Source organism: Danio rerio, chromosome 18 (genome assembly GCF_052040795.2).
Source record: "Danio rerio strain M-AB ecotype USA chromosome 18, GRCz13ab, whole genome shotgun sequence".
In the NCBI taxonomy this organism is placed as follows: Eukaryota; Metazoa; Chordata; class Actinopteri; order Cypriniformes; family Danionidae; genus Danio; species Danio rerio.
Genome location: NC_141038.1, coordinates 22400600 through 22426136, shown reverse-complemented (window position 1 = coordinate 22426136; position 25537 = coordinate 22400600). Strand labels below are relative to the sequence as shown.

The following is a 25537-nucleotide window of genomic DNA, read 5'->3' as shown; positions in this document are numbered from 1 at the left end:
ATACCTGTATGATGTACTTCTACTACAAAAAAGAATAATTGGTTTTTAAAAGTTTTATATACTAGACACCAGTGTCTCTTTTTGTACCCTGATGTAGGTGCGTCTTCTGGGTGTGGTTTCACAAGGACAGCCTACTCTAGTTATAATGGAGCTGATGACGCGGGGTGATCTGAAAAGCCACTTGCGCTCGCTCCGATCCAAAGAGGTACACAATCATCCTGTTGACTTTGCATGCACACAACAGTATACTGACTGATTAAAAATGTGCTGTTATTTTCATTATTTTTATTCTGCTCATAGTGTTATTCCCTTCAGATTTACAGTCAGCTTTTCAAATATATGTTTGTAGTAGTAGAGAAAAAGAGACAATTCAGTAGTAAGGATTTTTGTTTTCTTTTGGACATGTAGCAGGGCTCCAGCAGCCAGTCTTTGCCTCCGCTGAAGAAGATGATTCAGATGGCGGGTGAGATAGCGGATGGGATGGCGTACCTCAATGCCAACAAGTTCGTCCATCGAGATCTGGCTGCCAGAAACTGCATGGTTGCTGAAGACTTTACAGTTAAAATCGGAGGTAATTCTTAGTTGTGCACAGTTCATAAATCTTAGTCAGGAGATCTTATGAAGAACTTGGTGTTTGAGAGGTGTTTTTAACCCTTCATGTTTGCTCTCTTCTTGTGTTTAGACTTTGGCATGACGAGGGACATCTATGAGACTGACTACTATCGCAAAGGAGGCAAAGGGCTGCTGCCGGTCCGCTGGATGTCTCCAGAGTCTTTGAAAGATGGCGTCTTTACAACCAATTCTGACGTCTGGTATGAGCATCGCACACAGACACATAAATGCAAGCCTTTAGGTTGCTTCTCTGTAAAGTGTTTTTGTGTGTGTGTGAAATGAACTTGCATGTAGCCGGTCAAATATTACGATTTACTGTACGCTACAGTTCAGAAGTTGTAGGTCTGTAAAAAAATGTAACAATGGTCAGTGTTGCCAGTTATTTTCAATGAAAAGGCTCTAAGCTCTGCCCGAAAAGTCTCTAAACGTTGGTAGATTACATCATAAGTCAATTTGCATATTACTGACGTCATCACATCCAGCTGTTTTTGTTTGTTTAACAGCCTATGGTTAATAAAGGGGTATTTAATTTTGCACTACGCTGAATGTATGCATGTCAATTTAACTAAACTTATTGCTGTTTGAATACAGTATATTAATATAGATGTGTAGTGACGTCAATCCCTCAGACATAATAAACTCAAGTTCCGAAACTGTCACTAAAATATCTGTGATTGTTTACAAGAAAAGAATAAACAATCAAATTAAATTGTTAAATTTAAAAACAAAGGAGAAGCAGATATGTTTGACAGTACAAGGGAAATACCTCACACTCACGGTGCTAAATGATTTGCCGTCGATACGCAGAGTGCGGATCTGCCCTCAGGCTGTAGGTGGGAGACACTCCTGTGAGTGCTCTGAGGTGGAGGAGGGGCCAACCGCATCACCTGCAGCTCGTTGAGAAGAGTAGGAACTGTACCGTATGGACACATGAGAGTATAAAAATCTCCAGTAACACCAAAAAAAGTCACAAAGATTTGTCGCTAGGCGCTTTTTTGAAAAGTTGTCGCTAAGGGGGTCTGAAAAGTCGCTAAAGTCACTAAGTTGGCAACACTGACAATGGTTTTGAAATAAGTTTGCCTCTTTAAGAACGAAGGTTGTATTTATTTGCTAAAAAAGCTTATTGAAAACATTTGTAAACAGTTTTGAAATATTTTCAATGTATTCCTGAAATGGCAAAACTGACCAAGCTGTTTCTCCATTCTTCAGTGTCACGTGATTCTTAGCACATCATTTTGGTACTTTTCAGATATGCTGAAGTTGTTGTTGTTGTTTTTAATTCTAATATTTCTGAACTTTCTAATATTGGGGCAAATTTTGTTTAAAACTGTAAAAAATATTTGGAATGAAATATCACAAATTGTGTGAGTTCTATTTATACATAAAACACAACATAATTCATTTAGTTAAGACATTTAATTTGAAAGAAAAAATTATTATTCTAAAAATTAATTTAGGTATAAGCTCTTAGATCCAAAGAACGTTTTAAGTGCATCCAAATTGTGGCTGGGGTTTTTCCATGTGAGCAGCAGGTTGTCCCATCAGAGTAGCTCTTATTGAGCAAAGGCCCCCCGACTGTCCAGAAAGCATTGAAACTGTCTCTTTATTTTTCTTAATACGACAGGAAGCCTCATAGGCCTGTAAGAGGTGAAAACCCTTTAATGTTTTTTTCCACTGATGTTCCGTGTCAAGGGAGAGAACGCATCACTTCCAGACATTCTTCCAGTCCCAGCCAAGCGAAACGTGCCCAAACACATTGTGTCTTTGTCTCAGACAGACTGTCTCTCCACAGCTTTACTCCCAGCAGCAGCAGCAACAGCAGCGGTTCAGTAGAACAGAGTCACGGTGCCATAGACCGACTCCATTTCCCAATCTCCAGCGTCCCACAGCTCTGTCACTCGGTGTGCTCTTAACCTCCTCCAGATGTTTAGTAATGATGGGGTTGGTGTGCCAGCGCAGACCCGCCTCCCTGTCCCTCCGTCCGTATCTGCCTCTTTTGAAGTCCCCGAGATGAAAAGAGCCACTGCGAGCTCCCATCTCGTACTCCCATAAACCTCGCTGTTAGGTGTCTTTATTTGTTTCCCCCCCTCCGAAAAAAGTGTGGTTTTGTCTTTCCACACGCAGATGTTGCAGCCAATTAGATGCAAGTCACTGTTGTAATGGTCCTGTTTTAAAGGGTGTTGAGCTTTGTCTCAGATCTCCGGCCAATGTCGAAAATTTGTCCTCCGAGAGCTAATGAATAACGACTGGCAACAGTGCGGTCTTTGTGTGCTTTTTATTTGGGGTTTGCCGACTTTCTGCTCCGCCGCTGCACTTTCTCACCGGCCGCCGGCTAATATATGGACTCGTTTTCATTAATGAGGAACACAGGGCTAACAAAAACACCACACTAAAAGAGAAAAGTTCAGGTCAGCGGCTCATGCGGCGTTTGCGTTGTTTTAGAAAATGAGCATTTTGTTGTTCCAGGCTAGAAAAAACACAAGGATGCATTTCGCAGCACTTTTAGTATCGCCCACGTTTAGGCTCTGCAATTGTCTATTGGTGCATCTCTTGACCTCAAATGGCCTCATTTCTTCTTCCTTGTCCTCGTTATTTGATATGTGCAGTTGCTGGATAAATTTAGTATAATTTACTCTAAATGCATTTGTATCACCATGTTCCTCTTTTTGCAGGTCGTTTGGTGTGGTTTTATGGGAGATCGCCACATTAGCCGAACAGCCCTACCAGGGCATGTCCAACGAGCAGGTACTGCGTTTCGTCATGGAGGGAGGACTTCTGGATAAACCGGACAACTGCCCCGACATGCTGTGAGTCCACCAACTGCACGTTGCTCCCAAATTTGGCAGACTGCATTACAATGTTAACCCTTTGTCCTCTAGCTGACTCTTGTCCATGTAGGGTTTGCGATATCCAGTTAAAATGTTGATAGTATGTCAGCAGATGCTGCCACTAACGTCAGACCAAGCGAAAGCCTGACTGGTGTCATTTGCGTCACGGGTTAAAATGAGATGAGTTACATCATGTTGTCAGGGAGCCTCCCACCCATAGAAGGGAGAATGTTTGCTTCCCAAGGGGCTGACTGTCAAAGTGACCCAGACTCCTCTTGTGTTACTTAAGCAAGACACTGCAGACCAAAACTATTTAGACATTTTGGACTTTTCATAGTTATTTATTTCATAGTTATTCAACTTTTGAAGTCTTATTTTAGTTTGATAGAAGGAAAAATCCAAAATACACTTCTGTATGACTTTGTGTCTGTGGATTTTAATTGCAATTAGGCATGGGCCAGTATAAGTTTCTGACTGTATGATAACCTTGAATAAAAATACCACGATATGACAGTGGTATTGTGGTTACTGCTCTAAAATATATTCTTTTTAAATGTCTGAGTAAAAAGACAAATTTTTTTCCTCCATTGAACACAATACCTTTTATTTTAGTAAACATTTATAATATTTTGGAGCAGTAAACATGTCAGGCTAAATAATTCAAATAAATCATTGACTTCTGCTGTCTTCATTAGTTTCAAAAACACAGATTTCTTTTCAACACATAAAAAACATAAATACTTGATGATGATTCACAGTTGTGTAATGTTGACCAGTTTAAATATGTAGGTCTTTGGCTCGACACTGGACTGTCCTTAAAACCCCATATTGATTTTATAACTAAAAAGTCATATCAGTGCTTAGATTCTCTTTATCGTTGTATTAATTTTTTTTCACTTCAAGTATGAAAAAAAAAAGATTTATCAATTAATATTTCCCATTATTGATTATGCTGATATTATTTAAAACAATATCTCTGATGTTAATTTAAAACCTTTTAAATAGCGTCTTCAATTCTGTATGTAGGTTTGTTTTAAGATGTCCACATAGAACTCGTCATTGCATATTATACAAATCTCTTAGTTTGCTTCAACCTAAGTTCTGCAGACAATATCATTGGTATTTGTTTGAGTTTAAGTGTGTTTGTTTTAGTTTCTCCTCTTATTTAAAATATTTGTTGTACCATTTAACTCCAGATATTCTCATCGCCATACTCAACAGAATTACATTTTTGTTTCAAGAATTACTACAAAAAGTTGCCGTAGTTCCTTTCAATACAAAGCTTCTTCTGACTGGAACGATCTTCCTTTTTTTTTTCCTTTTTTTTTTATAGATCAATTAAGACATTTTCAAGACAAATTTATCTTCTTTTTTGGAAACTACTTGTAAATGTTTTTAATATTGTTTCCTATTAAAATGCTTATTATTTATTTGCATATCAAATTGTTTGTACTTTTATATGTTTTTGTTAGCTTAGGCTTGAGACTGTGCAAAGTGTTTCAGATAAACAGTGCTACTTGTTTGTTTTGTTTAGCTGTATGTTATGACGTGTTGTACTCTGTTTGATTTGTGTACTTTTTGGGGACCCCCTCGAAAATTAGATGGTTCATTTCAAGGGGCTATCCCATTCAATAAATCAAACAAAAAGTGCTCAGGGTAGCTTAAATAATGTGTCTGGGCTCTTTGGGTAGGGGATCTATCAAAATAAACAGCAAAAATTAGTCCAAGGCACTCGAAAAATGTGGAAAAAAATATTTTTTTACTTAAAGTGAAATACTAATGGTCTAAAATCTAACTCAATGTTTTATGCTAAGCAAAGCTAAAATCGTTCCCACCAGATTCCGGACATGGAATGAATGTATCCCCCCAAAAGAATCTTCTTTAATTAAGCATTGCCACATTTGCATGTTTAAATTACAGATTATAAAACTTCATTTATTAATTTTCCTTTGGCTTAGTCCCATATTTAGCCACCACAGTAGAATGAACCATCAACTATTCCAGCATATGTATTACGCAGCGGATGCCCCTCTAGCCACAACCCAGTACTGGGAAACACCCATACACTCTTGCATTCACACACGCTCTAACACAACGGCCAATTTTGTTTATTCATTTCTCTTATAGCACATGTCTTTTTGACTGTGGGGAAAACTGGAGCACCAGGAGGAAACTCACACAAACACAGGGAGAACATGCAAACTCCACACAGAAATGTCAACTGGCCCAGATGGGACTCAAATCAGTGACCTTTCTGTGAGGCGACAGTGCTAACTTGTAATACTAGTATTGTTTGCAACTATCAAAGCAATCAGTCCACTTGGGAAGTACGGCAATAAGCATTAGTTAATTGTTTACCCTGTTCACCTGCAGTGTCTTGACTTAAGAGCTCCACACACTAATCTTCACATCATCGTCTGCTTGCGTCACTCATCTGCTCTGGCGTTCTCCTTTTCTGGGCTGATGTCAGCAGCGAGGCATCTGTCTGTTTCTCCTGACCTCTTTCTCCTGCAGTCTCTCGTTCTTGTCTCGACTGTTATGGAAACACAAACCCCGGGTTTCCATGGCAGCCACGGCGAGATGTCCTGATTGCACGAGAGAGGAGGCCCGAGTGTGTGCTGTGCTGCGCTGCACATCTAGGTGCTCAGAGTCTGTCATCTGTATCTCATCACAGCTCTCAGCTAAACATCATCAAGTCAGAATGTCGCTCACATTTTTGTGATATCATGAGAATTTAAGCAACGCTTGGATCAAGTACAAGGGCAGGGAATCAGAAATAGTGTGCAGAATGCTGATCCTTGAATGGTTTGCTAGTACATTTTGTAGAGCTTGTTGTTTCTCTATTCTTTAAGTGTATGAATTGTACTATCATGACACTGTGTTGTTGTTTTAGGATTATAAAAAGGCATACAGATTTCTTGCTTCATCATTGTCCTTTATGAAGCTGACTTTCAAAATCTAGTATGTTGTCTATCTAGGTGTCAGACATTATCATCTAAAGAGAATGCTGCATTTATTTGAAAGGATTACAATTTTTAGTAATAACCTCTGTACACTGGCTGGGCACTTTATTAGGTACACCTGTCCAACTGTTCATTAACGCAAATTTCTAATCAGCCAATCACATGGAAGCAACTTAATGCATTTAGGCATGTAGACATGGTCAAGACTATCTGCTGCAGTTCAAACTGAGCATCAGAATGGGGAAGAAGTGACTTTGAAGATGGCATGGTTGTTGGTGCCAGACGGGCTGGTCTGAGTATTTCAGAAACTGAGATACTGGGATTTTCACGCACAACCATCTCGAGGGTTTACTGAGAATGGTCCAAAAAAGAGAAAATGTCCAGTGAGCGGCAGTTCTGTGGGCGCAAATGCCTTGTTGATGTCAGAGGAGAATAGCCAGACTAGTTCCAGCTAAAAGAAAGGCAACAGTAACTTAAATAACCATTCGTTACAACCAAGGTATGCAGGAGAGCATCTCTGAGCACACAACACTTTGAGGCAGATGGGCTACAGCAGCAGAACACCACACCGGGTGCCACTCCTGTCAGCTAAGAACAGGAAACTGAGGAGGCACAGGCTCACCAAAATTGCAGAATAGAAGATTTGAAAAACATTGCCTGGTCTGATCAGTCTCAATTTCTGCTGTGACATTCGGATGGTCGGGTCCAAATTTGGCAACATGAAAGCTTAGATCCATCCTGCCTTGTATCAACGGTTCAGTCTGGTGGTGGTGATGGTGAAAGGGTGTGGAGGATATTTTCTTGGCACACTTTGGGCCAATTAGTACCAATTGAGCATCGTGTCCATGCCACAGCCTACCTGAGTATCTTTGCTGACCATATCCATCCCTTTATGACCACAGTGTATCCATCTTCTGATGGCTACTTCCAGCAGGATAACACACCTTGTCATAAAGCGCAAATCATCTCAGACTGGTTTCTTGAATATGACAATGAGTTCACTGTAATCCAATGGCCTTTTTTTCTTTAGCTTATAGTCCCTTATTTATCAGGGGTCACCACAGCGGAATGAACCGCCAACTATTACCGTACATGTTTTGCACAGCGGATGCCCTTCCAGCCCCAAGCCAGTACTGTGAAACATTGTATTATATTGGATTAATATAATAATATGTATTTATTATAATAAAATGTATTATATTCATTTTAAATAGAAATCTTTTGTATTATAAATGTATTTTCTGTTTAAAGTTAGTAGCATTGCACGTACTGTATCTTTTAAAGAACAGACAGTCCTAGAAACCATTGTGAGAATTCAAGCTTGATGAAATAACATGTATGATCAAGAAATATGTGAATTATTAAACATAAGAGAAGTACCAAAGGTAGTCAAAATAGGGTGATGTTTGTTTTATGGCTAGTGCTGTATATCTCACCTTTAGCACCTTTAGCTTAGCAACATGCTAACGTAAAACTTTTTTGGTATTGATATTGAATGCAGTTTTCCACAAGTGCTATTTTTGGAGATGTTTACTTATGTAGATCACTCCACTCTGAATATCAGTAAGTTGTGAGCTGTCTTTTCAGTCAGGATCTGCTTTAGAAGGCAGGACAGTAGCTCGGTGGGTTTTGGAAAAGAGATCAGTGCAAACAGCAGGGCAGGATTTATCACGTTTTCTGATTGGGATTGAATTTGCTTCAGTGAGTCATGACAGATGGACTCTGCTATGAATTTGTGCTCCAACCAACGCAAAACAGGCAGGTTACTCACGTACGCCAGGCCTCTGTCCAGAAAAAAAAATACTTTGTTTTTAAGCAATGGCTGAGGAGGTTAACCCACAGAACAGTGTAACTTTCCGTTAGCGCCTAACATTCGTCAGAGAAAGCTCTGGTGCAGTATTTGATACTGTGGAATGTCTTTGCCTGTGTGTTTTGTGCTGAGAAGCTCCACTCTGAACCTGCGGCTGGAGGTCACTGAAAATGTATTTCAGTGGGCCAGTGAGAGCTGACGCTATTCTTAGCTTGTTTGTGCATTTTACCATGATGTGGTGGAACAGTACCACACCAAACTGTTGTGATAATGGGTTTGGTGATTTTTATTTTTGTTTTGGATTTTTTTCTTCTTTTTTTGCTGCTGCTTGTGTGTTCCCAGCTGTTTACATGAGACAGGTTTATGGAGTGTTTAGGACAGTAGTGCTGGCGTAGTGTACTGTCCAACCACAAAATGTTCTAGAAGCTGTGTTTTCAACAACAGTCTGCTCTGCTCTGCTCCAGCTCTAGTGAACACTGCCACCTGTTGATGAGTGCCAAACACCAGGAGTTCATAGACATTATAATGCTGTTTGCACTGCAGTATATCAGATTTGTACATGTTATAAAATATGAATTGCATTTTAAATGATCATATTAGTTATATAAAGAGAGAAATGTCACCTAATTTGCCCCTTTAACATTTTGAATATTCATTTATTGTTACATTTTTTGATTTTGGTGTTATGCTTTAGCTTTTGTTATTTTATTAAATGATTCTGTTTAACTTTAATTTGACATTTTAATAATTCTAACCTTAGCTAGGGTCAAGGCAACACTTTTAAATTGTATTCAAGTTTTTCAGTGTTATTTCTTTATTTGAGATTTATTACAAAACTACAAAAAGCAATTCTGAGTAGTTTTAGTTAATAATATTTCAATACAGACTTCAAAACATTGCTGTTTTTTTTAACTGGTCACACTGGGCTCTAAGGAGATGCAGTTTACATCAGAATTATTAGTCTCCTTGAATTATCAGCCCCCTGTTTATTTTTTCCCCCAATTTTTGTTTAACAGGGAGATTGTTTTAAACTAATTTCTTAATAATTCATTTCTAATAACTGATTTATTTTACCTTTGCCATGATGACAGTGAATAATATTTGACTAGATATTTTTCAAGACATTTCTATAAAGCTTAATGTGACTTTTAAAGGTCTTAATCAGGTTAACTAGGCAGGTTAGGATAATTAGGCAAGTTATTGTATAATGATGGTTTGTTCAGTACACTATCGCAAAAAATATATATAGCTTAAAGGGGCTAATAATTTTGTCCCTAAAAAATTGTGTTTAAAAAATTAAAAACTGCTTTTATTCTAGTCAAAATAAAACAAATAAGACTTTCTCCAAAAGGAAAAATATCATCAGACATAGTGTGAATAATTCCTGGCTCTGTTAAACATCATTTGGGAAATATTTAAAAAAGGAAAAAAAAAATCAAAGGTGGTCTAATAATTATGACTTGAACTGTGTGTATTTGATTTACTAAAAAGAACTGTCTCAAAAGAGTGATTTGAAACTGATAACACTGTTTAGACTGTGTATTCCTGAAAATGAACTGGCTCAAAAGTGTAGTTTAATCTTTTTTATTCACTAAAAACAACAAGAGAATCTGAATATCCTTATCACATTGTCTACTACTGAAATGGCTCAAAGGAGTAACGTGTTCTTGCTACATTGAATTTTTCTGATTTACTAAAATGAACTGACTCCTAAAAGGGGATCGCACAACAGACGCACCACGATGCGCTCATGACAGTTAGAGGTATTGCACACCAGACACGCACATTCTCATTCATTTTCTTTTTGGCTTAGTCCCTCAATTAATCAGAAGTCGCCACAGCAGAATGAACCGCTAATTTACAAAGCATATGTTTTATGCAGCAGATGCCCTTCCAGCTGCAACCCATCTCAGGAAAACACCCATACACTCTCATTCACACACATACACTACAGACAATTTAGCCTACCCAGTTCACTAGGACTGTGCTGGAAACCGGAGCACCTGGAGGAAACCCATGCGAACATGGGGAGAACACGCAAACTCCACACAGAAATGCAAATTGAGCAAGCCGAGACCCAAACCAGTGACCTTCTTGCTGTGAGACAACATCGCAACCCGCTGCGCTGCCCCATGCACAATATCATGTTATTTAAAAGGAAACTAATTAGATGGCGCTCTGTGGCACAGCAGAAATATGAAGTGTCCCGAGTTGTAGCTGGGCGCCTTGGACAGCCACCGACCTGCGACACCAGTGTATGTACCAGGATAAAAATCTCTGTTTATACCAGCTCTTTGTGTTAAGTGTCATACAGAGCTTGGGACATACTTTCATTGCTTCTGGAAGAGCAAACTCATTTCAAGATTCTGGAACTTTGTTGCGTATGAAATTAGCACGATTTTTAAGATCAAATTAAAAAAAAGATCCCAGTCTTTTTCTTTTGGCACTCCCTCTAAAACACAAGCATTGTCAATGACCCTTGACACAAAAGGTTAAACATTGTTTGATAAACTGCTACTTGTGGCAAGAAAACGCATCCTTATTAGATGAATACAAAACAGTCCCCCCACTGTGACACAATGGTACAGAGAGATTTTTGCAGTTTTGCCCCACAGGAGGCTTGCAGCTGTGCTTAATGATAACATAGTTTCAAACATAGTTTCAGAGTTTTCAAAATATATGATCTCCTTTTATAGATCACCTGCCCTAACATGTGAGAGAAATGGTTTCGTTTGTTTAATTTTTTTGTGGAGGAGGTTTGTCAGAGGTTTAGGGAAGGGTCTTGTGTTATTTATTTGTTACTTTTGTTGTTGTTTTTCAAATTTTCTTTTGTTGTGTTCTAATATTCTTTTTTTATCACATGTTTATATTATAGGAATGTGCTATGATTAGGAAAATATATATTTAGTTTTGTGTGCCTTTCCAGAGACTATATGACTAATTGTGCACCAATATTGATACTTATAGGTATGATGTTTCCCTTTTTTTCCCCTTACCTCCATCTGTCTGCTGGCTTATTTTTAAGGATTACTATAATTTCTACAACCCATTGCACATTTTTTGTAAAACCTGCCTTTGAGTGTCTGTAAAAGCACATTGTACAATTATTTTGATAACCTTAAATAAACATGTAAAAAAAGAAAAAATCTATGTTTAGAATTCTAAAATGAACAGCACTGCGTGGCATAGCATGGCGCATCGCCGAGTGGCGCATCCGGTGTGTGACCCCCTTAAGAGTAAGCTGTCTATTAGTGTGCATTTTGTGGTAGACAGCCAGTTTATTGCATTACATCCAGTACAGTCTAATTAAATGTTTATGATTAGCGTAGGACACTTTTCTTAACTCACACGTGACTAAATCTATATCATAACGCTCTATGTGTTCTGTATCTGCCCTACAGGTTTGAGCTAATGCGCATGTGCTGGCAGTATAACCCTAAGATGCGGCCATCTTTCCTGGAGATCATCAACAGCATAAAAGAGGAACTGGAGCCTCCTTTCCGGGAGGTTAGCTTTTTCTACAGTGAGGAGAACAAGCCACCCGATACTGAGGAACTGGACATGGAGGTGGAGAACATGGAGAACGTCCCGCTGGATCCTGCATCCACATTGGCCCCCTCTTCTCAGGGGAACACAGGAATTCAATCCCAGAGCCCGCAGCCGCTCTCCCCAGCGCAGGGGCCTGGGACGCCGCTTGGGTCTGCACAGACCCCCTCCACCTCTCCGCCCTCATCCTCAGCCTCTCCAGGCCTGGCTCTGGATAAGCACTCAGGACAGGTAGCGGCAAATGGACCAGTGGTGCTGCTGGGGCCGGCGTTTGACGAGACGCAGCCTTACGCACACATGAACGGCGGGAGGAAGAACGAGCGAGCGCTGCCACTGCCTCAGTCCTCGGCCTGCTGATCATCACAGGGTACACACATTTCCCTCCTCCCTTTGTCTACATGGTCGTATGTGTTTTTTCTTTCATTCTCGAGGAGTCAAAACCCAGCGCCGACCATGGAGTCGACAACCAGATGGATGGTGTCCTGCCTGGAAGTCATTCAGTTCAAATGATTTAGAATGACGGAGGACGGTTTGGGCAGTTGAAAGAAAAAAGCCTCCAATAACTCTTGCAATATTTAAGATTTCCGAACAAACCACCACACTGGAGGGCCCTGGCTTCCACAAAAAACGTTTCTAAAGGAAGAAAAGCTGCCAGTTTATTGTAACACAAGAGAGACTAGCCAGCAAGCCCAGCCCGTGAACACTTTAAGGGTGCATACGAGTGTGTTTTTCTACAAAACTACACATTCCCCTCCTCAGCGCAAGAACATTTCTTCCTCTAAGACTGTCTGTCATCACATTTCTCTTCAAGAAAGCGCAGAGACTGGATCTGCTGCAATCGCTTGTTCTCAGTGAGTGATTGCTCATGTTACTGGTTAATCCACCCTTCAACTTCATATACTTCAAGGGTGTTTGTTACAGAGTGAGGTGGGCTTTTTTTAAAAACTGCCAAATTTTTGCCAAATCAAATTTCCTTTTTTTCTGAAAACACAGACAGAAATATATTTATCATTACAAAACCCCCATCCACAGCCGACTTTTTAGGGTTGCACTTTGGAGTGGCGCAATCGAGGGACTAAACTCTCATACTGTCTTTGATAGGGATTTCTGCACCTCATCTTTTACAATCAGCTTGAGTTTGTAAATCGTTCCCCTTTTTATACGGCTCTGATCTCTGACTATTGCATGGCAGTTCCTGCTGCACGCACCATCTGTGAGCTGAGCCTCTTTAAGAGCGATGTCTCTAGTCAAAAGAAAAGAGCGCAACGCTAGTCGTGAAGGTGAAGAGATCGGCGCGCCGCGGAGAGACGGATGTGAATTAAAAGGGATCGACTCGGTCATGAAGCAGACTGATTACAGGGGCTTCATCTGTTTTGACTTCATCTGTTTTGTGAGACGAGTGAGGCATCGTACACAGCAGGTATTTTTTTAGACTAGTCATTAGTCTCTCTGTACAATTCATATGATTCTAAGAAGGGTCTTACAGTTCTATGTTAGACCACAAGATCATTTACACACAAATCATTGGTTTGAGTCACTTTTGATAACTTTTTTACGGTTCTGATGTTCACCTCTTTGTCTGTACAGAAAGAAGCTGCTATTTTTTTTTCTTTTGTGGGTGTTTATATATATATATATATATATATATATATATATATATATATATATATATATATATATATATATATATATATATATATATATATATTAAAGAAATCCTTCAGGTTTAATATTTTATGATATCTCCACTACAGTCCATTTTCTTATGCTTTTTACTCTTCTTGCAGAAAAAAACAAACAAAAAAAAGAACAAAAAAGTGAATAGCAATTTATTTTTATTTTTTCTCCCTGAGAGGTTGTCTGCATTGCCACTTGTCCATTGCCTTGTGTTTTTTTAATATTTCTCTGTAATATTATTATTATTATTATTAGTTACAACAGACTCTTAGCTCTGCATGTGAACTTTAGGCACCCTTGATACAGTTGTCTACCATTGCGCCTCCTCATGAGGTGCAGCTCAATCTCAGGTTAATGTCATGGTTTTCTTCTCCAGACATTCTCATCATTGCTGATTCCACCTTGGAGTTTTTAAGTTGCTGGCCTCACCTTACAGTGTAGTAAACCGTACAGTATGTCAATGTCCATGCTTAAGTCTCTTAAATAGATGGCTTCATTTACATTTCTTTACCTTCATAGATATTTTTGTAACCCATTCATGTAAAGAATAGCAACTAACAGGGCTAATTAGATTGTCTTAACTTGTCTCACATACTCTACCCCAACCAGCCTGTAACAAAAAAAACATACAAAGAGACGGTCATGATCTTTGCTTTGGCGTCTCGCACAACTCACCTCGATTTTTATAAATCTGTGATGAATCGTCACCGGTAACCAAATAAGAGCAGGTTCTATATCAGCAAAGCGATCGGTTTATTCAGAGAATGCTAAATAATACAGTAGGTTTCCCTGGCTAGTTGGCTTTAAAAAAAAAGTTTTGTTTTGAAGGATTTCTCCATGTTTGTTTGAGAATGTTACCCAGGACTTATCCTGTCTTAGAAGGTTTTTTCCCCCCTTTGGAGGGGTATTTATTTTTATTCTCTTTATGTTCGTGATACCAGTTGAAATCACTGTATAAATGCCCTTATGATTTAGTGCAAATTCTGAATTCTAGATGCATTTTTCCATGATGTCATGACTGGGGGACTTTCTTTGTTTTGTTTTTTAAATTTCCTTCAGCATCTATCTACCTCATTCTCTTTTATTTTAAGTGTGTAAGTATATGAAATGATAAAATACATCTCGCTTTTTTTCTGTAGAGGGCACCTTATCATCCTCTGTCATGTCTCTAATTTAAAAATACTTTAAGCACCACAGAGCACAAGCTCCCAGGAATGGAGAGAGAAAGAGAGAGAGAGGAAGTTATGGTGTGAACTGACATGTCTGTGGGATTTCTAATGGTGTGTCTATTGCGTCCCTTATCACATACACAAAACTGCTCCCGCTGCTCTCAATCACACCGCAATACTTTACTAAATGTCTAATTCACACTGCTTTAATCATCATGGTTTTAGAGATAAAAGATAGTTCTTTGCTATCCGTGTTTTTCTTTTATATTAAATATTCCAATTAAAATCAATGAAACAGCTTTTTTATAATAAATCTTTTGGAGAGCAAACACCTAGTCACATGTATGCTAGCAAATTTGATATAGATGAATAAGATATTGTCATTGGAAGTCTTCATCCCCCCAAAAAAGGGGTTTAGTCTTCAAAATGGTTGCAGCAGAACTAAAACAAGTTGTGTGAAATATAATCCAGAACATTTATATGGGAAAACTTCATTATAAACTGCAGATGTGGTGTAGAGGATTGGAAGAAGGAGAGTTCAGCCAACAAGAACACACGATTTATATCTAGATATGATGCTGTTACACTGTAAAACCCAACAGTCAACGTTATTAAATGAAATGAGTGTAGTTAAGTAAAAACCTACTGAAAGTTATTTCTAATCATTTGAAGAGTTTTGAACTCAGTGTTGAAGGTAATCAGTTAATTAAATACTTCAATACTTCAACTTAAATAGAGTAAGTTCACAGAACTCGAATAGATTTTTTAAAACTCAAATGGTTTGTAGCAATCGGTTTCCTCAAACAGTTTGAGTTGCCTTAACTTACTGGGTTTTACAGTACTGATTTGGTTTGAGTTCTCTTCGTTTATTGGGTTTTACTGTGCTCAAATTGCTTTGTTTAATCCATTAAATGGATTAGTTTTTAAACTTAAATGGTTTGTTGCAATCGTTTTCCTCAAATGGTTTGAGTTACCTAAACATATTGGGTTTTACAGTGTATTAAAATAACCTAATGCAATACTTAATGGGATGTTCACCCAAGAAAATCTCACTTGCTGTTGATTTACATTAGGGTCTTACAAAGACAAGGGGTCTGTGCAAGGAACTGGTATTTACAACATTGGCCTGTCATGAAAATGCTCAGGACCATTAACCAAGGATTAAAAGTAATAATTTTGTAATTAATGTTGTGTTTTTTTGTAGAATAGCAGGATTGATTCATTTCATACACAACATGTTTTTGGGATTTACTCTTAAACGTACCGGTCGACTTGGATTTTATGAATCACCAAGGACCACGATTCAATTACATTTCTAAAAGTTCTACTAAAGAAAATCTTATGTTACAGAGTTTGGCAAAAAATACAATGTACATTTTTCTTTTGAGCCAAAAAAATCCTGATAATATTAGGTAAATATCACATTTTGTAAATTTCCTAATTTTAAATTTATCATAACAAAGATTTTGATTATATCTGTTCCTAAGAAATTAATTTGGACAATTTTAAACTTGATTTTCTCAGTATTTAGATTTTTTTTTTATTCTTCAGATTCACTTATTAAATATTGCTTTATTCAACTGTCAGATAATGCATATATCCATAAATTTATACCATTTTCCAAAAATTGACAGTTGTGTCTGTTTTATGTGGTCCAGGATCACAAATCACCAACATGTTGGATGACCAAAGTGTGAATAAATGAACAGCAATCTTTATTTTTCGGGTGAACTGCCTATTAAAGCTTTGATTAGCTTCATTAGGGACTCTATTTGCAGCATAAACAGAGATCGTTCTGCTTCCCAACACCGCTGTCCTGCATCTGTCAGTATGTCTGTACACCGATAACTACCTGATTCATAAGCACCATTGTTGGCCAAAGCTTCTAGCAATTCAATGCATAATGTGGATTTCATAACAAACCAGTGGATTTTTTCCCTTTCTCATAAAATAAAAAATCTAGCAGGAAAAAATTTCAACTGATTTGTTTGGTCAGAATCACTCCACATGTCTAGCGAGTACCATATATAAAGAGCCGATTGTTGTCATCGTACTTATCGACATTGTTCTCCAGAGAGAGAAAGGGCTGCGGTTTGCCTCTCTTTTCTACTGCTGCTGACAACATGCTGCTTTACAAAGACTACAAATAGTCTTGCCAATAGCATTGGGTAGGTGGTGGTTCTAAGCAACGGGATTTCTCTCTCCAAACAACCGCTAAAAACAGATGGGTCAGACGATTACAATGCAAAATGGCCGTGGTCTTACAACCCCTGGTCGTTCTGTTTCATGGCACTTAAAACGACGGATATTTTGAATCTTTTGAACTCCAGGGGTTGCAAATAAGGACGCTCGTTGGAAGAGATCTGGTCGGGATGCTGAGAGGCACATTGTTAGAAAAGAGTATTATTCTGTGTGGTACAAAACGGTCGAAATAACCAATCTATAAAAGCCCTTGTGCTTGTATTGTTGCGTATGTATATGGGTGGGAGTGTATCACATGTAGATGTAGTGATTAAGATTTTGATGTGTTTATAATGGGAAGATAATAGATATCACTATTTATTTCTGTTCTTTTTTTTTTCTTTCTGTAATGAATAATGGACAAAAGCATTGGCCTGTTGCAAAAGTGAATGTCAGTTTTCATTGAATGCTGCCAAGGTTTCCTTAGTTACCAGTAGGTTACAGATCTACACAACGCATATATACGTAAACACAAATAGGACAGCGATGTCCAGTAGATTACGGGTAGTCATGACACAGAGAGAGACATGACTAGAATTTAAGATAAAAAGAGACAAGTTTACAGTAGAAGTAGATTATTAAGATGCAAGTTCTTTGCAAACCTGAAGGTAGATTGACTGAAAGACTTTTTTGTTCAACTATCATAAAAACTCTTATCGTTTATTATGTTTTTTCATGATGCAAAACCTCAGGTTTAGAAAAGATGCATGTATGCATTTTAATTGCAATAATGAGCTTGAGGTTTCACAGACATCATTTCCCAGGCACTAATGTTTTTGCTTGGCATTCCGACAAATTTCAAAAGGGGCCTTGATCTACTGTACTGAAGAGTTTAATAACATTTTTATGATTTTCCTTTCACACAAAAAAGAAGAAAAGGAGGGTAAATAAAAATCTCTGTGTCATTGCATTGATTGGTAGAAACTGATGGTTAAAACGGCTTGGCTGGTACTCTCGTCTTTTTGTAAGTTATGTATCTAAGGCCTCCTGTTTTTCATTTTTTCCTCACCTCCAGTTGAGATAGTAGACTTTTTACATGCCATTGGCTTAATGTATATCTGAAGAATTTTCATGTATTTTCTTTTTTTTTCTTAAATTTTGAATTAAAATATGAATGAGTCTGAATGTCTGTGTCCTGTCTCACTTATTTTAACTTCACTAATAACATTGTTATCATCAATGTTTTCTACCTGTGTGCTACACCGCAATACTCTAGAAATACTCCTATAAAATATCAAATTCACAATGCTTTCATCATCAATGATTTAGAGATAAAACTGTTCATACTGTAGTTGCTATCAGTGTTTTCTTTTCCATTAAATGTTCTTCTTCACGACTCCAGTTGAAATCAGTGAAACAGCTTCTTTAATAAAGGTTTAGGAGAGCCAACACCAGTAACACTTTATAATAACTACACTCTATGAATCATCTATTTAGCATTAGCAAAAAAGAAATTCATTGTTTGTTTAGCATTAACTACATTAATAGGTATTAGTAAGCAGTTTATAATTGCAGCTACAAATGCTGCATTCTTGACTTAAAAGCACATTTAAATGTGCTTAATAATTATTCTTTTTTACCTTGTTACTGATTAATTTTTCATGACTATAAGTATGGCATTATTTACAAATTGTTTGTATTTAAGAGTACCGGTAGTTGGGTTTTTTAAAGATCACTCAGAATGCGTTAGTAAATGATTAATAAACTATTCAAATCAACATTTCAAATCAGCATTACTCAGGCGTATACTGATAGTTTATTTGTATGTTAATAAATGCTTTATTAACTCCAGTTTTATGTCCTAATCTAAAGTAAGGACTATTTATGCTTTGTAAATCCCCAATAAATAACAATTAAAGGTTCAGTATCAAATGAACAATACATGTTTGCAATCTTATCTAAAACGTAAAATGACTGAAGTTTAAACATCGCTGAGTAACAGGAGTCAAAATATAACATAAAACTGGATAAAATAATAATTTAACAATATATTATGATACATTTCAATGTTATTTAGCTATGTTTAAACTGTACATTAATTTTATTTGAGTTAAGAATGCAAGAATTTCTTTATCATTTGACAGTTTCAAAGCATAAATAGATAATAATAATAATAAAAACATAAATAGTCCTCACTTTAGATTAGGTCACTAAACTAAATGAAGTTAACAAAGCATTTATTAACAAACAAATTAACTAAATATATGCCTTGATAACAAGATGTATAAATGTTGATTTAAAAAGTTTATCATAAACTAACTCATTCTGGATACTTCTTAAAAAACAGCAATTTCTTTTAAATAACGGCTTTGTAAATGATGCAATACTTAATTTAGTAATTAAAAAATAATAATAAGCAAAGTATGAAAATACAATCATTAAGCACATTATAAGTGTGCTTATAAGTCAATAATACAGCATGCATATCTGCAATTATAAACAAACGTCTATTAATGTAGTTAATGCTTAACAGTTAATAAATTCCCTATTTGCTAATGCTTAGTTATTATAAAGTGTTACCCAAACACCTAGTCACGCATATGCATAAGACTTTATTGGTGGTTTCATTGGAAGCCCCCAAACCAAAAAAAGGGATCAGTCTGAAAAATGGTAGCAGCAGAACAAAAGCTAGTGTGAAATACAACTCCTAACATTTATACTGCAAAACTTTATTATAAACTGCAGCCGTGGTGTAAAGGATTAGATGAAAGACAGTTCAGACCACAAGCATACACGATTAATGAAATAAAGTATCATATAAATTATGGGAAAACTTTATTTCTTATATTTTGAATTAAAAAAAGTCTGAAAGCCTGTGTCAATTACTCTGTGTTTTCTACCTGTGTGTTGTCCATGTATCCTCAGGTTGTGTGTGCAGGGCTGTCCAGCTGTTGTAACAGATTCTGGATGATGGTCTGGAGTTGTGGTACCAGTCTTTCTGGGCTTGCCAGGCTTCCTGATGCTGGTACATGAATCAATGCAGCCTTTCCCTTCCCATGGTACAATGAATAGTAGTATACAAAATCACACAGGAACCTGCAAACGATTCAGTTGATAATTGTATAACATGCTATCGTTTAAAATTCTTTATTAAATTATTAAATGTAGTTATTAATTTATAAAGGAGTTTATACATTTTAAGAGCTCTAGGAGTCATATATACTGTATTTGCACTGAGATTTCTAAAAACCTTTGTTGATCAGTTGAAATAGTCGTACACATGATCTGGGCCATCTGGTTTCTGGTAACACTTTAGTTTTGGGAACGTATTCATTGATTTTAATAAAAGTGTTTTTAATGAATAGTTGCCCCTCACCCTTTACTTTTTTTCAAACCTTTATGGTTTCTTTCTTCTGTTAAGCACAATAGAAGTTTTTTTTTTTTTTTTTAATGTTAGAAAGCAATAACCATTGACTTCCGTAGTAAGTGTTTTTCCCACTATGGAAGACAATGGGTACAGGTTTTCAGTCTTCTTTAAAGGGCACCTATCATGAAAATAATCTTTTGGGAACTGTTTGGACAGGACTGTGTAGGTATTGTGTGCTGGCAGTCATATCGGGGTGATATAAAGACAATAAGTCTTTTTTTTTATTTCCTGACATTAAAATAGGATCCAAATTCCTCCCATTTTGAGGCTCACCGCAACATGACGTAGAAGTGCGGTTTCCCTGCCCACCAATTTGCTTGACAGCCCTAAATGAACATTTCTCCATAGTAACACGTATTATCATATCAACAAGACAGGACGTGCGCAAAACAACCAGGATTAAAAGATCAGTTCAGCTCTCTGTGATCATCAGTCATCATCAAATGTGATCAACAATGAGTTTTACAAGTTTAAAACGTTTTTAAAACATGTTTAATGATTTACAGCCGCATTTCAGTACAATAGACTTATTTCACGTAGCCGCCATTAAAAAAGCAAAATGGAGGCTGTGGTGGGAAGAAACCCAGAAGTATCACATAAGTCACAGAAATGTTGTGTACCTGGCTGAAAGTGACACAAATGTATCATTTCATCGCCTTCCAAATGTCCTGAAGGTCCGTTCTGAATGGAAAAGGGAAAGAAATTTTCAGCTAAGTTAAAGGAAATGATACTAGTTAGCTAACGTTTTCTTTACCAAACACACGTTTTAGATGCCATTTATCAAACTTAAGTTAATGAAGTGATTCCTTCACTGTATTAGACCTGTCACCATACTTTATTTCGTAACTGAAATTTATAAAAACCGTCAATTTCCCACTAACATTTGAGCACTGTTGAACGCAACAACGCAGATTTGCCATAGTGTTCACTGGCGTTCAACAGAAATGATTAGCCGTGGATTACATCAGTTCACCACAGTTCACCGATGTTTACCGAGGGCAAACACAGACGAGCGATCCACTGATGACTTGACTGATCTTTGCGGCTTTAAAACACTGCAGTGTTTGTGCATCTGTGTTTGCACTTGTGAAGAGCGGTCAACTGATGACCTTCACGGCCAATCACAGTCATTTCTGATGAGCACTGGTAACTACTATGGCAAATCAGTTGTGTTTAAGAACGCGCTCAGCAGCACTTAAATGTTAGCGGGAAATGGACATTTTTAAAACTCCCGTACCGGGACAACACTATTACAGACAACATGAGGGTGTGCTACAGAGGACTGCATTGTTTTATCGTTCACCGGGTTACCTATGCTAAAGCAAGCAGGGAGGTCCCCACTGTGTTTACCTGGTGCCATGAACAGAAGCCAAGGAGGACACTCTTGAAGAGATTGTGATTTTGTTTGATGCCTAATATGCTTTTAATTGTGTAAATCAAACAACTGAATGATATTTTAGTGATGTTTACACCATATCTGCACTCTGAAATCGCGGCAATAGCTGGAGGTTTGTAGTCCACAGCATGTTGTTGCAATCTTTACAATGCTGATCCTATACTTCAGGGTTTCTTCCCACCACAGCCTCCCTTTCGTGTTTTAAAAAGACAGCCGTGTGAAATAAGCGTATTATAAAAGAATACACGTTTGTGGACATTAAATTAAGATTTATTTTTTTACATTAACATAACGGATATCCATACAGCAACATGTACAGTATCCTGTCACATTTACTCTGCGCTCTGTGTGTGTTTGTGCGCGTGTTGTGTGTGACTCATCATCGCAGAAAGGCTTGAATTAACTCCACAACAAATACATCAAATAATCATTGGGAAAGTTCTTGCTGTAGTATTTCTCACAAACATTACGTGACATCTGCTTCATTTATGTCTGTCACTGTGCTGTTTATCTGACGCAGCCTAGGTGGAGATTGGGCCACACTCTGACAGGCACACGTGAATGGTGGGTGAGGAGAACTAGCATTAAAGGCACTGGCAAAAAGAGCTACATAGTGTTCAGAGCAGAAAATTCCAAACTTCTAAAGGTATAATAAATAATCTGATGAGTGTTTTGAACTGAAACTATACAGACACATTCTGGAGACACAAAAGACTTATCTTAAATCTTAAAAAAGGGGTAAAATAGGTGCCCTTTAAATATCGGCTTTTGTGTTCAACAAAAAAAAAGTTTGGAGTTTTAGGTGTAGGGTACAGGATACAGGATTTATTTATGCAGAATATGGTCATTCAGAATTAGGCATTAATATGTGCTGTGTAAGTACTAATAATCAGTCAATGTGCAGGCTATTAAGCTATTAATTAATGCATTTAAAGTAATGGTTTACCACAAAAATAACAATTCTGCCATCATTTACTCATTTACTTGTTCTGGACCTGTTTGACTTTGTTTCTTTTGTTGAACACAAATTAGGATAAACTGAAGAATGATGAAAATTAGTAACCACTGACTTTCATAGTATTTACTTTTCCTACTATTGGTATCAATGGTTACCGGTTTCCAACATTCTTCAAAATATCTTCTTTTGTGTTCAACAGAAGAAAGAAACTCATAAAGATTCGGAACAAGTCAAGGGAGAGTAAATGATGACAATATTCATTCAATAATTCATTTTCCTTCGGCTCAGTCCCTTTATTCATCAGGGGTCATCACAGGGGAATGAACTGCCAACTTATCCAGCATATGATTTACACAGCAGATGCCCTTCCAGCTGCAACCCAGTACTGGAAAACATCCATATAACCTCATTCACACAAACAGACTACAGCCAATTTAGTTTATTCAGTTCACTTGTACTGCATGTATTTGGACTGTGGGGGAAACCGGAGCACCCGGAGGAAACTCATACGAACACAGGAAGAACATACAAACTCCACACAGAAATGCCAACTGACCCAGCGGAGACTCAAACCAGCAAACTTCTTTTTTTGGCCAGCAAACTGTTTTAACTATACCTTAAAGTAATACGTTTTATCCATTATTCAAATTGTTACTGTAGTTGTTACAGTACCTCCCGGCATCCCTGAAGTAAATGACATCGAGCCCCATACTTTTTAGATGCTTGCCAAGAGACCTCATGTCTATGATGGAGTTCAGTTGTTCTGGTCCTCCCTCAACGCAGCAGTGACCAGCAGGACACAGACCGCTCACATCCTTGTCTTTGTAGCAGTAGTTCTTCCCTGTTTGCTCCAGTGTGATGCCTTTGGCCCCTGGGGCTATGCCTAAATGAATGACCATCTGGCCATCGCAGGGGAAAAAGGTTTAAAATCTGTATCAACATTAATATAATCTTAGATGCTATAAACAAAAATATTTAAAGCATCTTGTAGTCTAATCTCTTAAGAGTTTCACCAGTTTCTGGATTGTGTGTAAATAGTAGTTGACCTGTTTGAAGTTACCTTTGGAGTCATTGTTTGCCAGATGTCATTGAGGACTTGTTGACATTTGGCATAACTGACAGGAATCTCATTGATGTGGATCCCTATGTTCGAGCCAAGTCCTTCCATCTTCAAACCCTGCTCAAATCATAAAATGTGGCCATATACATTAAATCTGAATGTGGAGAATTTATAAATATGTTAATAAAGGTATAGTTCATTTCAAATAAAAAAGTGTTAATTTATTCACCACTGACTAATCTTCATAAATTTTAGTTATTTTTCTGTGACTTGACCTTACATGCAATAGGTGTCTAGAGGTCCTGGGTGGAGCACGTCGTTGAATTTTTGATGTTACTAGGTTTGATCATTAAAACCTCTTCTCAAATTACTGACATTGAATGAGCAAATTTAACTGTTATGAAAAGATTATACTTTTGTCATTATCAGTTAAATCTGTCGTTTTTTGTGAACAATAATAAACATTTACATTGTTAATGTAATGGTTGTGGGTGGCGCAGAGGGTAGTGTAGTCGCTTCACAGCAAGAAGGTCGCTGGTTCTAGCCTCGGCTGTGTCAGTTGGCAAATCAGTGTAGAGGTGAATTGGGCAAGCTAAATTGTCCAAAGTGTATGTGTGTGAATGAGAGTGTATGGGTGTTTCTAAATGATGGGTGACAGCTGGAGCATCTGCTGCATAAAACATATACTGGATAAGTTGGTGGTTCATTCCACTGTGGCGACCCCTAACTAATAAAGGGACTAAGCTGAAAAGAAAATGAATTATGTAATTGTTGTTGTTTGTTGCACTGATCAATCATTCAACTTCAAGATCAGGCATATAAATTTTCTTTTGCAGATGGTGTTTTTGACTCAAGTACCAGTAGCCACTGACTTCAGTTTTATGAATCACCAAAGACCAATGTTTGAAAAATGTATGAAGAAAGTAGTGACCTACATTTTGGATGGCCTGAGGGTGAGTAAATTAACAAGATTTTTTTAGATTGGGTATTTAAATTAATGTCATGTACATGTCTAAAATACTAATTTGGGAAGTTTGTGAAAAATGATACATTTTAATACTAAACAGAGTGAAAGACTATTTTGCTTTTCATACCAACGACATTGAGTAAAAATGTAATATTGAGGTAAATAATGCGTTCACACTGCTATTGCTTAATAAATTGTAAAATCAATGTATTGCCCATTGTTTACTTTAAAATGGTATATGTAGACGACTAATATCAAAAATGTATTTGTTTTACGTTACCTTTGCAGCCTCCCAACTTGGATTCACTGTCGAAAAGGACCAAAACCTAGTACATTAAACAAACAAGCGTCATCTCAAACACAGTAGCAGAGCCGACGACTTTGGCAGAACCAATAATATTTTCCTCATATTTAACGAGGAAACGAAGCCATTAAAACTGATAGCCTGGTTCTCGCATGCGTCAGATTACCAACCCAACCACATACCTGTGATAACTACAATTTCGCGTGTAGTGTCCATTATTTTTTTAAAACTAAACTCTATATCGCCTATTTACACGAGAATAGAGGCACGGTACAAGTAGCTGTTAGCTGATACTTTATCTAAACTGTCTTGATAGGGTTGTTACCTGACGTGACAGTTTGCTCAAGTAAGGGAGTGCATTGTCGATTTTTCTCCACATGGGAGAGCCATCTCATATCCCATCACAGCTAAAGACGTACTCCTTCAAACATCTCTCTTACCGGGACGGAATTTACACAACGTACCATGGCAAAGGACTGAGTCATGAATATTAATACAACGTGCTGACGTTCACAAAGCGTCCAGGCATAGCCTAATCAATATTCAACTGTTTCAGCGAATCTTATAGCCCTACTGGACGAACGTCGCGTTGCGTCATAAATATTCATGAAGTAAACCGTCACCATAGTAGGACTCGCT

General features: G+C 37.5%; 2 protein-coding genes across 3 annotated transcripts in view; one reads left to right on the top strand and one right to left on the bottom strand.

Moving 5' to 3' along the window:
• The window catches only part of igf1ra (insulin-like growth factor 1a receptor), a 168190-nt gene extending 154839 nt beyond the window's left edge, over positions 1-13351 (top strand). The window contains exons 18-22 of one of the 2 annotated variants that reach the window (XM_087291453.1): positions 98-205; positions 409-571; positions 683-812; positions 3285-3419; positions 11615-13351. In XM_087291453.1, coding sequence (XP_087147579.1) covers positions 98-205; positions 409-571; positions 683-812; positions 3285-3419; positions 11615-12116 — 1038 coding nt within the window. In that variant the 3' untranslated portion in view covers positions 12117-13351. 2 annotated transcript variants of the gene reach the window in all.
• Positions 13352-19604: 6253 nt separating this feature from the next.
• pgpep1l (pyroglutamyl-peptidase I like) lies at positions 19605-25406 on the bottom strand. Its single transcript, XM_087293148.1, is given in 6 exon segments — positions 19605-19882; positions 23240-23466; positions 23628-23744; positions 24875-24900; positions 24903-24920; positions 25224-25406. Coding segments are annotated over 6 exon segments (633 nt in total). The 5' UTR covers positions 25294-25406; the 3' UTR covers positions 19605-19707.
• Between the last annotated feature and the right edge of the window lie 131 nt (positions 25407-25537).